Source organism: Rhipicephalus microplus, chromosome 10, assembly GCF_043290135.1.
Source record: "Rhipicephalus microplus isolate Deutch F79 chromosome 10, USDA_Rmic, whole genome shotgun sequence".
Taxonomy (NCBI): Eukaryota; Metazoa; Arthropoda; class Arachnida; order Ixodida; family Ixodidae; genus Rhipicephalus; species Rhipicephalus microplus.
The window spans coordinates 84707450-84722959 of NC_134709.1; the positions used below are offsets into that span (position 1 = coordinate 84707450).

At 43.8% G+C, this 15510-nt stretch overlaps 1 protein-coding gene across 2 annotated transcripts in view; it reads right to left on the reverse strand.

Annotated features, from left to right (window-relative positions):
* Positions 1-404: 404 nt before the first annotated feature.
* Spt5 (Transcription elongation factor subunit Spt5) overlaps positions 405-15510 on the reverse strand; it is a 55207-nt gene continuing 40101 nt past the window's right edge. The window contains exons 17-24 of one of the 2 annotated variants that reach the window (XM_075875824.1): positions 15217-15409; positions 13314-13419; positions 11434-11570; positions 9867-10145; positions 8541-8684; positions 6300-6412; positions 5778-5876; positions 405-774 (exon numbers count right to left, since the gene is read on the reverse strand). In XM_075875824.1, the coding sequence (XP_075731939.1) occupies positions 631-774; positions 5778-5876; positions 6300-6412; positions 8541-8684; positions 9867-10145; positions 11434-11570; positions 13314-13419; positions 15217-15409 (1215 nt within the window). In that variant the 3' untranslated portion in view covers positions 405-630. Of the gene's footprint in view, positions 775-5777; positions 5877-6299; positions 6413-8540; positions 8685-9866; positions 10146-11433; positions 11571-13313; positions 13420-15216; positions 15413-15510 lie in introns of both variants that reach the window. The other variant, XM_037432727.2, reaches the window with a different exon arrangement.

A 15510-nucleotide genomic window follows, 5' to 3' on the forward strand; every position in this document is an offset into this window, starting at 1 on the left:
CCCGTGCAATACGGGTGTCACTCGCTGCATCCGGTCCATATGATTGGAATGTGCTTAAGACGCAGTGGCGCCTGCTCTGCTCAGTTGAAGGGCGTTCACTTCGTCGTCGCATTTGGCGGGAGTGGTCGCGTGTTTAGTGGGCACTGATTTCGGAGACACCTGCTGGGCCACCCTTGCACACACCTAACTAACGCAACACCTTTACGCTCAAGAGTCAGTCACACAGCTGCAGCCATATTAGCCATGTTGCCATCTACTTTCGGTCCTTAGAGGAATGTTCGTGCCACGAAACTATTACTTACTCAACACCAACACACTGGCACATACGGTACACAAACAGAGCTAGTCACATTGCTTGTATTACAGATTTATTACACTAGTAGCAACTAAGGAGAACCATGACGAACCAGAGTAAACATGTTTTATTCACTTCACAGTGGCAAGAAACCAGTCTCTAATTGTCAACGCAACTTTCAAATTCATTGAACACATACAAAAAAAGCACTTGTGATGTGAGAACCTGTATAATGTTCAAAGGAAAAAAAAAAAAAAAGGAAGATGTAGGTAGCATATTAAACAAAAGTATGACGGGTTCCAAGCAGTCCTTAGCGTTCGGGTTCCAAGCAGTCCTTAGCGTTCGTGCATCTTGCAGAAGTACCGAAGTGCCTGCATTGTTATCTTGCCGCTGCTGAATATTTTAACCACACCTTCCCGCATATCGATGCTGAGCAGCTCTCCGGTCTCCTCACGGTCCTCGCCCATCAACACTTTCACCTGGGGACAAAGAAGCAGCAATGTCTCACGAGACCAGCTTTCATTGGCGCTCTCAAATTTAGATGGTGTGTGAGTTATATCACCATTACCTTATAGAACATAGTACGCTAGACAGAATACGGTCATATGACAACCTTGAATTCTGGATTGTAAAAAACAGAGATCACGGTAAACAGGCCTACTTAGGGTGAAGAACGGCGATGACCTTAATCGAATTGTTCATCTGCTAGATTGTAATGTAATCCAAACTGCGATGCTTGGTAAATCACACAGGACCTATACGTTAAGTGAGACTTTGGCAAGGTGGTAAATGTGGCAAACACAGTAGCATGAACCTAAATTTATAGCCAGCTGCCAATTGGCAAGTTTCCTTCGTGCCACCTTTCAATACCGCTTTTGGTATAACACTTATCCGCAAGACTTCAGGCTTGGTATGAGTCTCATCAAGTTTCCATAACATTAAAGGGTTCCAGCAACACCATTCCAAGTAATTATCAATCTGCCTCCCTCTGTAGGAGTTCACCGCCTTGAAACAGACTGCTGCAAAATTATTTAGAATACACTGAATGTGAGCAAAGTTACAGGAGTTTCTTGTACACTGTAAGCGCTTTCTCTCTCCTTTGGTCACGGACAGTGCGCAGAAAGCTACTACACAGGAGGCAAGAATGACAAGAAGGCAAGAAGCTGTGTTCATTTGTCAGTGCGCGTCGTGATCTTAGCTCCCAATCAGGCATACCATATTGTCACATAGTTCTCGCACCCCTCACATTGCCCGACAAAAATACGATGTATTTTCTGCATCAGCCCAAGGTTGACATCATACGCTAACCTTTTGCGGGTTCCCATGGCAAACCTAATGCTAAGATTGCAAGCATTGCATACGGTATTACAAAACTACCTATTGCTTGTACCTCTTTTGTCTCAAGTAAATCTTGCCTTGTGTTGAACCTGTGGTTTTATTGTTAAAGGAGCACTGACATCAAACTTCAAGATCGAGATGTGCCCATAATTCGATCACGTGGTATGCATAGACCTTCTTGGCCAAATTTGAATGGCGTCTGTTGCGTCGAATTATTTTATTTCAACGTCAAGCAGCGTAGAAAAGCTAAGGAGAAAAAAAAAAAAGAAAAATAGACTGCCCTGCGACATCGACACTGGTGCTACATGTTCGGTGTAATACATTCCACAAATGCCATTCTGAGTGACGATACACTAGTGACGATGACGTTAACAATCTCTGAATGTGTTTGGAGACGACTCCCAGCTATGATCTCACCAGAGGCTCTCCTTGCTGTGTTGAAGCGTGCGTGCGATTCATCGTGTCCCATCGACTGATTTGCATTGTGCTCATCTGCGTGTGAGTCGAGTACAATCATTCAGAGTGACAATACGTGCCAGAATGTCTGGGAACCACTGCGTAGTGAGAACCTGTACGTCGAGGCGCGGAAAAAGCGGAAAGTGCGTGGCGTTTCATGCTTTTCCAAGCCACGAACCTCAACATAGCCAGTGGGGTGACTTCGTACGCGCCGTTGGACTGGACACCTGTAAAGAACAGCCGCATTTGCTTCCTGTACTTTGAGGCAGACTGCCACAGAGTAAATCCTGTGATGGGGAACCAGTTGGGTTTCACTGGCAGTACGAGGCCACTTCTCGAGGCCGGGGCTATTTCTACTGTGTGCCCTGCTGCAGCTGAAAGCAGCGGTTCACTCGCCAAACGTCAGCGACATGAGGTGCGTAGTTGGTGTTCCTGAGGTCCGACAGTACGGCCGGGACTGATAAATACATTGCATTTAACGCGGAGCTTGTCAAGCAATGGGAATCACAACGATACCCAATTCCAGGTCGCTGTCACCATCACTTGCCGATGTTGACCGCGACGACGGTGAGGACAACGATGTTGGCCACAGAGGCATGTCTACGCTTTCAGAGACACATCTGGACTGACTGTACCTGTGCTCCTAGCAGACGAAAGGCCATTGTGACGTCACAATTTTTTGTGAAAGCAGCATCAGCTGTGCAGCAGCCTCGACGTGGCCATGAGGTAGCGCTGCCAGCACTACAATTTGGTGGGCTTTCCACCCATTTGGAACACCGCATTCGATAGCAAATACACTCAAACCTTGTTATAACGTAATGGGATATAACGAAGTAACGGATATAAAGAAGTAAATGAAATTCCCCTTGAAAGCTCCGTTGAGAACTATGCACTTTAAACCTCGTTCTAACGAAGTAAAATTGACTGGTAAATGAATATAACGAACTAAATTAGTCTATCAAATAGTCTATAAAAAAAAGAGACCGTAGTGTGTTAAGTATATTGTTTTCTGGGGAGTTTGACGCTCGTTCGGCGCGGCTCTTTTAAAACTACCGCGCCGACCGTACAGCCACACCTCGTGCGGCCGAGAGAGCCGTCCTCCTCACACAGCCAGCGGAGAGGATTGAGAAAGCGCTCAGCGGGTCACATGACCGAGAAACGGCGCCGCAATGCAAAGTTACTTCTCTCTCAACGCCTTAAAGACGACGGCAACGATTGCGTCTCCACTGCTACCTTCTGCGGCGAAAAAGGAGAACTCTCCGCGACAGCTTTTTTCCCCCCCCTCTATCTCTGCGCGCGGCCTTGAAAAAAGAAGGGTCTTTACATGCAGAGACAAAAAAGCGAGGAGCGTGGCACAGGTGCGTCGCAGATAGGGATTTGAGAGACAGCAAAAAATCCGCCACAGTCTGTTAGTTTCTTTTTTTGTATTCCTTCTTCGAGTGCAGCGTTAAGAGGTGCCGCTGTGAGATTGGGCATGGTGCTGTTGGCATTTTCTGAGTGCGGTATGTTAGAACTAACCGATGCAAGTGCTGGCGCGTTCGAATTACAGGGCGTTTTCGCCCATTGGAATACACTTAGCTTTGACGGGACCTCAGCGTGAGTTTGAATTAACCAGAAGTTCAAATTAAGCGGGCTCGAACTAATGAGGTTCGACTGTGTTTAATTTCCGTCGCACGCGTGGTCGCGTAGCGATACATCGGGCCGCGATGTGGTTTTCTTTTTTGCATGCTTATAGGTGTGTGCCCATCTGAACATACATTGCCACAAACTGTTATAATCGATATAACGAAATAATGGATATAACGAAATAATCGTGGCTCCCCTTCAACTTTGTTATAATGAGCTTTGAGTGTATATATTAATCAATGTTACAGATACTTGTTCGTCACTCAGATGCGTTTTACGTCGCAAATCGCAACTAGGGGGTCGATAGCCAATTGTGGGCACAAAAATCTTGACATGAGTAAATTTGATGCCAGTGCTCCTTTAAGATAAGTCTTGATTAGTATACTTCTTAAAGCTTATAGTTAGTTGCTACCATAAGATCCCCGATTCACAGCCATTATTTTTTTTTCTCGCTTTGTATGTTCTCGCAAAAAAATTTTCCTCACGTGATTCTCGTACCCCCCAACTTCCCATCGGTTTTCCGCAAAAAATATTGCGAGGATTATGCGAGTAAATACGGTAACTCTCTAGCGTTAATCTGCCACTGTAAAAGCACGGCGCTAGCTGCAAGCACATCATGGCACACCACGGAGGCCTCGGTAATTAAACCGCTCATGATGCTGAAACTGGCCAATGGCAGTCTGTGCACTTCTGGGTATATACCGTATTTACTCACGTAATTTTTGCACTTGCATAATTCTCACCCCCCCCCCCCATCGCAAGTAATTATCGTAGCCCCAAAAATTGCCGTAATAATGTCATCTACTTGTTCGAGCCACTGATAAAGGTAGCACACGCCATCTGGCGCTATCCTTTCAGCATCAAGTGTACTATTTTTGCAGGCTAATTCAATCTAATCCAAGCTAAGCCAAAGTGGCAAGTGTGCATTGCGGCGTGTTATGTACGTTGTGCCCATAATGTTATGTTATTGGGCGATACGGAAGCTAAACGGCTGCTTTCAAGTTGAAAGTGATTGATCATGCACTAAACAATGGCAACAGGGCCGCCGGTAGGCCCTTTGGAGTCAGCGAGTTTTGTTTTTCCTACTGGTGACGGCGCTGAAAGCCACCGAGATGCATTGGGCCTTCCATGTGTCTAAGACTGGTGTGGATGGTAAACTTGATTTCGTCAGAAGGCAGTTGCGGACGATTCAGTGTTAAATTGCCATCAGCACAATACTGACGCACGTTACGCCAGCAACGCCCACAAGCTTTGCGTACGGTATTCTAATTCTTGACTATTTGCTTGGGCCTTTTTGTGTCTCAAATAAATCTTGCCTTCTGTTGAACCTGTGGTTTTAATGTTGAGGGAACTTTTAATTAGTTCTTCTCAAAGCTTGCGGTTAGTTGCTGGCGTGAGAATCCCAATTTGCGGCCACTTCATTTTCTTTTTCGCTCTGTACGTTTTTGCGAAAAGTTTTTCCGGCGTAATTCTCGCACCCCCCCTGCATTGCATCAGTATTCTGCCAAAAAAAGTACAAGAATTATGCGAGTAAATACGGTATGACGTCGTTGATTTTAGGTACTGTATGGCACCACTTGCCAAGAGAAGGGTGAGTAAGTGCCAGCTGAACTTCGAAATTCCCAGAAAGTTACATGTTGTGTGCTGCTTCGGCTCACATCCTCGCAGGAATCTGCTTCTACAAGTTCTCCGCTCGCGAGAAAACTTTTAGAAGCATTTCACACTCGAAGGAATGGGTCTGCCTGCGTCAATGACACATCAATTGTTTCGAATCAATCTGAGATAATTTTTTTGATGGCTAGCCTGTATGCAGACATGTTGACATCGGACCTTTCCACTATTGCATGGAAGTTTTCTTGATTTCCAGCTTTTGCCGGCAACAAACAGTCGACTGTTTGATGCTCCTCTGTCTTTTTTTTGTGCCAGAATTAACATGACTAGCAACTAGAAGTAGTATACACAAGTGTTTACATACAGTAGCGTGTCAAAGGGTGAGGTTCGTTAAAATGCATCCGGTTAAAATCTACTATTAGCAATCTCGAAGGGCTTGTCGTCGCCTCACCTTGTCGCCACGCAGAGTTGGTGGCACAGGCTCGAGATGTTCACTCGGAATGCTGACGACTCGGTCCTCTTTGAGCAGGAAGACCGAGCACATTCCACCCTGCACAAAAATAAAAAATAAAAAACAGCAACAGGGGCAAGAGTCAGTCGGCAATGCAGCACAATAGAATTTGCTGGCTAGAAACTTTATTAAGGATTCTTGACACCCATATTCCTATTTAGAGCAACAATATGAAAATATTTGAAATTCGTGTCGGTATGCCTTTAACAGTGGTCAGGTACGGTCATCAAAAAGCTCATGCTTACATGTCGGTGTAACTGTTGCGGTGTGCCCCGTTCTGCATGCAGTTAAAGTTATTTTAAATATATTCCAGGCATACTAGGCGGTGACATTTTGTAGATGATGTGTATGCACGCGCAGCTATTGGTCTATCACACAAGTTGTCTGGCCTTCAAAGTTTTGCGTTGCTACTCCTTCGACAAACAACTTTAGGCTGAATGGAACGCAACGACGATGACGTACCGAGATACCGCGGATAACGCCCGTCTGGCCGATCAGGCCCTCGCCCTCGTGGGTGTCCTTGATGCGCACCTCCAGGTCCACGGACTGCCACTCTACTGACAACTGCTCCATACCTGCAAAAGACATGTGCGGCATCATTGCTGTGACACAACAAAGGAGGAAGTCAGGTGCATCGCTGCTTTAGGAGACATTTGGTAGCCTGGAAGGTTGATGAGGTGATAGAGCAGATCTTTTACTTGTGTAAATAATACCAAAAAACTGTTTCTATCTTCTTATTTTTACCTACTCTTATGCATGGCTTATTTATATTGTAAAGTTCACAATCTTCAGAATAAAAATTCATTTGCCAGAGCATTTCTCCTGGTTGCTAGTGCTGCCGCATTAACCTCTTATTGTCTATCACTCAAACTGCGTTTTCACGAAACACTCTTTGACAGGTATTTTAACCTCTGAAGCGCTGGACCCAAGTTTCGAGTGATGGTAGGTCTTGTACCCCTGTCACACGGCCACCACCAAGCTCTGTTAAACTGCAACAACGTAAAACTCCCCTAGGGAGTTCAACGAAGATGGAGTTACGTCCATGTCACACGGCACTTTTACAAGCTTTGGACAGAAGTCGCAAGGGGCCCATAACAACAATCGTTCGAGTGATTATATAAACTATAATTTATTTACACCGAAACAAGAAAAAATATTTTGGATTTTACCACACATGCGTACACCTGCTAGCAAGTTGGCAGTAATATTGACAGGAATGCTCTACGTACACTGATTGTCAAACACACTGCAAGTTGTAGTCGTCGAGCTCTTTGAAGTTGCGCCACCATGCATATCACAAGGTTCCTTACTATATTGGATGAGCACAGGTATCGCATTCAGCACACGAAGCCCTTGCTGAAAATGGGTAACCCAACAGTTCGCATGTAGTGCCGGGACGACTACCGATGGTGACGAAGAAAGAAGAAAACCAGCGTTAAACGCTGCTATGAATTTTGGCCGTGTTCAAGTAGAATAAGGAACACAGCAATAAGAAATGAACAAGTTGCAGAGATGTAAGCACCATGGTGCGCACGAATAGGACGGCTTGATGCCAATTTAGGAGAGTTGACGCTAATTTGGGGGGAAGGTTTATTACATGGGAAAAAAAAGGTCATGGGAGTTGTAACAACGAAAATTTCGCATGGCGGTTTCGGCCCACGAAATGCGGGATGAATTGTTTATGTAGCCTAAAGCCCCCGTAACGAACGTGCACGAATCGACACCGAAGTGTCATCCAGCCACTCGGTTCCTATGCTCCAGTGCATGCTCGGCCAACTTTAATTTTAAAACTAGTGCACTGGCTGTACGCGCCCTGTGCAGCAGGTGTCCCCAACTAAGTTCACTACAACAAACCCGACAACAAAAATGCAGCGTCAGATGGCAGCCCACAAACCTTGCGGGCGACATGCTGTTGGCGCAATGGGTGCTTTGCATGGCCTCCGACATGGCGGGCGCGTCGTGTGTTTCTATGCAGCGTGCTTGCCATATCGAAGGTGATAGGCCTGTTTTTGCCACTGTGTTTGCGTGGCACTATAAGCAAAGAGGTTTCTTCTGCATACGACAAATAGCGCTTTGCCGAAAAAAGCGCGACTTTTTTATTTTTATTGGCATCGTCCGTATTCGCGCTGCTCGAAACTGTTTAGCATGGTTGTGAAACTATACTTTGGCCTTTATTGCATCGTTATTTTGTGATATAATGGCTTGATTTAACATTGTTTCGATTGTCAACGGCACTGGCTATCACACCGAAACGAAATGAACAGATACTTTAAAAATATATATAATTTTTTTGAGGACCAAGGTGGAGTGTGTGTTCATTATGCGAGTGGGTTCATTACTCGAGTAAATACGGTATCACAGTCATCATCAATCCTCACCTGGAGTAGCAAGCCAGGTAATAAACCAGGCTAGCATTAAAAGCAATCTTTCTCTGTCTTCACAAGGATTTCAACTCCCTGTTACATGGCACTGCAGTGGACTGTATCAAGCAATAGTACATGCACTGCACCAGTTGTAACGTCACAGTTAAAGGTTATACAGTTAATGGTGACCCTTATAAAATAGTTAGCAAACATATAGTAACCACACTTACGTGAGTAAACACACTCAGGATTTTTGTATGCAAGGGGGCTCCCAACCTCAGTTCTGCTATTTCCAAACCTTTTTTCATTAAAAAAAAAAAAAAAAACAAGGTCCACTTACCAGCGCCGGGTGTCTGGGGGTTGAAGGGAGATGGTGCACCGGGTGTTGTCGGGCTGTAACCGCCGTATGTTGATGGGGAAGGTGTGCCCGCCTGGAATGTGACTGGACTAGGCGTGGTGACGTACCCGGTTGGGCTCGGAGAAGCTGCAAGACACGCGCAGAAACACCCCCTTCAGTGGTGGTCGCTACGTATGTGTATGCAACCTGTTTATGCCAGTTGCGTGCACTTGTGGCCAAAAGAGAGTGAAATACATTGCCCACTACAAGAACTGAATCTTTTGCATTGTCAATATGTCTCCAGTTATCCTCAGTGTGCTGTGTATTACCACAGCCGACCACTTTGGTGAAGACGCAACGATGTTCGGCGGGTCATTTGACGTACAGTATTTCAGAACCAACACCAAAAGTGTTGCTCTTACTTTCTCGGAAAGAATACAACCAAAAACCCGTTGCACTCACATTTGGAGCCAAGGAATTCATTCTATGTCAAAATGAAACATAACTAGCTGCAGAGTAACAAGTGTTTCCAAAGCTCAAATAAGGCTGTGCTGGCACATTCTTTCCTCCAAAACAGTAATAATAAATTACTCAATTCTTTACATGGTAATAATTAGTATTTACCGAAACTCACACAAAACAACAGATTACCTCATTTTATTTCATAAAATCTAATACTGAGTGCCTTAGAATTACGGCACATGAATTAGATTCAATTCGCAGATGGCGCATCACGATTCGCGCCAGAAGAGGATATAGCAGTGTACACTTCTAAGTGTAGCAATTCAGACGAGGGATGGCCACAACAGCATGAAATGAAAAATAAAACATACTACACAGCAATTTGGAAGAGGAGTTAGTTTCATAAGCTAAGCTATAACTTCAATTTTTCTGGCAAATTTCAACGAGAGTTACAATATTTATGCCAAAATTTACGTCAAGTGTAGCATGCAGTAAGTATAAGTCACGTTTCTCTTTTAAACACACAATTCACAATGTGTAAGCATGGTCACTTCAAATCTGATATCTCAAAAGGCATTGTAAACATAATGAAATAGCATTGCATTGACAGAAATGTTTCTGGTATGCTAAATCAAGTTAAGCAAGCCAATTACTAATACATTCATTACGATAATAAATTTTGGCAAATTTTTATTGGCCAGCTTACTTTTGCTTTTGTACAAACATATTTTATATGGCCAGATATAAACTTGAACGACTAATTTTGGTTTTTCGGAATGGTGTGGCACTTAAGCTTAGTGAAGTCGAAAAGCAGTTCACGAGTTCCCATTTATTTGAATGGGGGACACTTTGCTCTACGGCACTCACGTTGGTACGCCGTCGGCGAGGGTGAGTAGCTGTGGTCGGACCCATACATTCCCGGTGTCTGGGGCGTGTACGGGCCCTGGGGGGTCTCAGGCGCCTGGTAACCGGGCGTGGCCGGCTGGTAGGAAGGGGACGGCGACCCCTCGTCCAGTGTGTAGTCGTCCAACTCGGTCCGCGCGGGCGTGTTGGAGGCCGTCGGGTCCCAGGCTCCGTGCACGGGCGTCCGGCTGCCGTCGTGCAAGGGCGTCTGGCCACCACCGAAGTGCGGGGTGCGGCTGCCCGCTGTATGCGCAATGACGAACACACAGACAGTGACGTCAAAAGTTCAATGCTGCTCAGGCAATTATCGCTAATGCAGCCTCACCTCCTTAAGTGTGCTCAAGCGGTTTTATGCCCCAAACCACGATATAGTTATAAGGCATGCTGTGGTAGAAGGTTATGTATGAAAATTTCAGCCATCTGGCGTTCTCAAGCGTGCGGATGCATCGGCCTCAGGCATATCGCCTCCATCGAAATCTGTTAAATTGGAAAGCTTCTTAAATTCTCAAAACATTTGTCTTGCTCTTCTTCTTAAAACTGATTTGTAGCTTCCGTATATTCTGCCGATTTCGTGTAATGCCCTCGAAAAAGGCCTTTAAAGAAGCACTAGCACGAATGTTTTGGAAATGTTTTTGTCCGTAGAAATATGAAGCTGAAGACCCACTTATCAGGGCTGAAAAGCTCCTTCGCTCAAGCTCAAAATGAACGAATAAACATGAAGACACTGCACATAATCACCTGTGTAAAAGTGTTTTCACTGCAGTGGAGGGGTGCTACACCATGAATACATCTATCTAGAAAAAATCCACCCTGCTACGAAGCCGCACTTTAGGGTTAAATGAAAATATTAACCTCGGACTGATTTATTGCTTCCTAAATTTAAAAGCTTGTTATGCTCTAAGTAAAGTAAATTTCAAAACGCAACATATTTTTACAGGTTATCATCTACTTTCTACCGAAAGTCAAATCCTGCTAAATTTGCTTCCACTTCATTTGAAACAAACAGAATGACATTTGCAAATGCCTAGTTCAAATTAAAAAAATATATATATACTGTGTAGGTGAGTTGGGTCATGACAAATATGCACGTCTTTTTATAGTATGTCATATATACTATTGAAACTCAGTAGGCTCTCAGTACAGTAAGTGTAAATCTCTTAAGTGGAATTGCTGCTTAAATGGTACAACTATGTCTGATATGATTGGTTCAGTACTAGTATTGTGCAGCATTGTTCATCTCTCAGTAAATGAAACCTCTGTTAAATGGAACATACTCTTCCAGTCCCTTTAGGTTCTCTTTAACAAGAGTCGGCTGTATTCGACTAAAATCACTATTTGTGATTTGTGAACCTGAAATTTAGTACTCCACATGCCTAGTGTCCACACAATTATATCCCGCAAGTTATCTACCCATAAAATTTCGTGTTAATACATCTTTGAAAAATTAAGTAGCCAAGTAAGATTACGCCTGTGTTTTTCACCCCGTCTTTTTTTCGGCAGGAGAACTGCAGAGCAAGGAGTGTGCACATACCTTCGTAGAGGGGCGTCTGTGAGCCGTACATGGGCGTCCGAGAGCCGCTCTGGTACATGGGGGTCTGGCTGCCGCTGCCGTACATGGGAGTCCTGTTGTACGTCGACACTCCTCCGCTTCCGCCTTTGCTCGCACTCCTAAGGGAGAAAATCAACAAAGACTGAGGTCCGTCGTACGCATAGGTCGGCAAACTGACTCCCGAGTCGTGAGTCCGAGTGAATCCAGCACAGAAGAAGTTTGGTGATTCCGAGTCGGAGTTAGTCCTAAGCGCAAAATCTATTTTGTGAGTGAGTCTGAGTGAGCACCACAGATTTTGCCGACCAGTGGTTGTACATACCGGAACCAGCATGCATAAACACACCAGCCCAACAACATTAGAAACACCAGGAAGCACAAGAATATTAACGGCAGCAGAGAAAAGGACAACTGAGCTTGCATACCAAGAACAAGCTGTTAACGAGTCACATGCAATCGTCTGAAAACACACGATCGATTGGTGGAGCAAATGAAAATAAACAAAGGTTTTTCTTTTTGCGGAGATTTCTGTCAGTCAACATTCACAAACTGCGTGTTCTAAATGAGTGGTAACTAAGCCTGGGATTGAAAACTCGTTAAATCATTCTTTCAATATCATAAATAATAAAGTTAGATCCATTAATAACATTCGTGATTAGTAGAGGTACAAATGAACAAAGCTTTTCTGGTAGCTACGAGTCCGGTGGGTCAACATCCACACAGTGGCCTTTCTGTATGAGCGGAAATTTGAGCAGCCATGGTAGCATCCGATTCCGTCTTGAAAGTGTGTTAATATAACTGTCATTAGTCGCAACCTTTTGCACAAACTGATATCCAGACAATGGCGCAAGGTGGAGGCACATCATGATTGCTGCAACGCTGCTGTTAAAGTATGACTGCGACGTCTTTACCATTTATGAGGCCTACACACTCCAACCTTGACATAATAAATCCAGATACAGTGAAATACTGGTTATAATGATGTAAATCGGACTTGTTCTCTGGGTTTCGTGCTGACCGATTGTGCCCCCGAGATCTCCGATGCCAGCGTAGCTCTGGCCGACTGGCTCACCCTACATGATCTCCTGCCGCCAACAAGAGCTCTCGCTGAGTGATGCTCCGTCCTCGGACTCCTGCGACCATGTCCATCTTTCCTATCTTCTCCTTCCTTGTGGGTGTCGATGTCCCTGCGCCACGCTCTCTCCTTCCCCCTCTCTATCTCTATACCTTTAATACTATCCTTTTAATCCCTCTTTACCCCCATCCCTCGTGAGCTACAGTTGAGGTGTCGCACTATGATGCAGACAGTTACGGGGCTCACTTTTATCTTCTTTTCTCTTTTAAGAATCACATACGAAATGAAGTAAATAAAGAATAGTCGTGTTATATATATATAAATAGGAATTAACCTTTATAACGAATTTTTATGTATAACACACTTACTTTCATACAAGACGTAACTTTGTTATAATGAGGTCTGAGTGTAAGAACGATTAAGAATGCACTGCACAGCAGCAGAGAACTGATGGACTGGTAAATAACAAGAAGACCTACTTTCAGCTAAGCGCTGTGGTCAACAGTAAATGCCACCAAAGGAACAATAATAAATGTGCAGCTCACTCGGACTATCTCATAAAATATACTATGGCCTTAGGGTTCGCTTGGACACAGACTCCAACCGCACTTACTTGGACTCACTCAAGTTCAAACGATCTGAGGCTGAGTGAGTCGACTTACGCGAGAGTTTACAGACTAGCGCGTGGCACACTGCGAAGTGCTGTAGACAAAGAGTCTGGCACGCACTGATATGGTCCGTCAACTTCTGAGGATAACCGTACGAGCGACCTGCAAGAAACGAAACTCACCCAACGACTGAGATACGCGACCGATCCACGGAAATGGTTTGGCACTTGGTGTGGAGCTCCACTCTGGCCGTCGTCTCCGTGGCGTCCTTGACAATGCCAATGTGTCCTGTGAACCAAGAGCAGTGGCGTTTTGCAGGCAGAACTTGAAAATTGCCGTCAATAAAGTTGTTCTCATAACTGAAGGATGAATAATCAATAAACCTGTATATGATCAACCTCATGGAAAATTGCTATTGATAAAGGGGCCCTGCAACACTTTCAAAGTAACTATCGAATGGTTTCATTAAAGTACGCTCAAACCTCATTACAGTCGAAACCATATTTATAAGAGACACTGATATAAAAGACAAATGGGTATAAGAGACATCAGTGTGCCTACAGAAAAATACGGGTTGATAAGAAAATGCATACGATGTACCCTGCTTATAAGAGAAATTTCATATAAAAGACAAGAATTGCTGCTTTGAGCATGCCTCTTATAAAGGGGTTTTAATCTATGACAAACTTGCATCTGACACAAAAATGAGTTCATTACATCCAAAAATTCATAAGAAAGGTTCATTTTTAACATTATATATTTTGCAGCAGTAGTTTTCATTTATTTTGTTATAACCAATATTTTGTTATATTCAGTTTCATTATGAGAGGTTTGAGTTAGTTCACTGCCTCACAAACTGACCACTACAAAATTATTTATATACCAAGAGCCGCACATTTTGTCGCGATGGGCGTGCTTGAAGCAAAGTAGGAAGAAATGGCACGAGAGAAAATGTTACATCACGTGTGTGCCACGTCGTTGGAGCACATTTTTTTTTCCTCCTTCAATTGCATGGCTTACTATCAATGTCATCACAAGTGCAAGCACGATAACATGGTGGCTTATTGAGACCGCCTTCATTCAGTATTACTCGAATGTAATGCCAGGGATGACTTTTTGTTGCATTCGGGAAGAAAAAAAATAGTTCTTTCCCTACTTCATTTCAACATGGAAGATGACTTTAGGTAGCAAAGACAAACGAAAAAAAAAGAACCTCGTTACATTCGAGTAAGTAGAGTAACTCTGTAGCTCACAATAGTCAGATCAGTCAATGGCCACTAATTTGGGTGTATGGCATGGTCATTAGGACATATTGAACCATCTGTTGAAAGAGAGAATGATTTCTAGCCAAGTTTGAAAATTAATTGTAAATTCCAGGCAGCGTGCTGCGCTATAATGTTAGGCTTCCATGTTTTCAGAAAGCTCGACCACCAATCGGCAACGTTTTCTGACCATGCTGAAAAAGTGTTGCGGGGACCCTCATAAGACGAAAGGCCTATACGTCTGATGAGTGAAATATTCTGGCGTATTCCATGTCAACACGAATCACCTCAAATAATTATCTTTAAATTTAAAAGCGTGCTATGCATGATTTTACGAACTAAGTATAATAATTCATCACTCAATGTATTGTACCAGTTATAACTTGTGCATTACTGTTGTACAAATCTTGGTACAATTGAAACTAGTTTTCACTTACTTTCGAACCAAAAATTCACACAAGCATAGTTCCAATTCTTAAAAGTATTATGCATGCTACTTGGGTCATGACAATACTCATTTTTTTTAATATATACTCTAACCTTGTTATAACAAAGTTGCATCTTGCATGAAATTAAGTTCGTTATATCCAAAACTTTGTTATAAGCGTCTATTCCTAACACTATATCTATTGCAAAGCTATTCTTCTTTTACTTCATTATAACCGAAATTTTGTCATATCTGGGTTTGTTATATCGGGGTTTGAGTGTATACTCGACATATACTATTCAAACTATTTCATTGGGAATTATTTTATCACATTACTATTCACTTTAAATTCCCTTGGAACCTGAAATTCAGCATTCATCTATCCTTAGAACTCACCCTTGTAGGGTCCCTGTGTGATTTTGATGGTCTGGCCAATGAGCTCGCTGTCTCGGCGGCCTCCGCGGCCCCTGCCGCCTCCGCCACCAAAGCCCCCACCACGTCCACCGCCCCCACCGCCACCTGAAGGGTGCATAGGACTCGAGATGCGAGGTGAGAGGGGCGAGTAGCCACCCATGGCAGGGCCCGACGACTGCTGCCAAGTACAAAAACTCATTGTTTAGTCAAAGAAAGACAAAGGCAAAACAGCGAAACTGTTTAGGTTGATAAAATGTTCTTTAAAAATTTTTGACA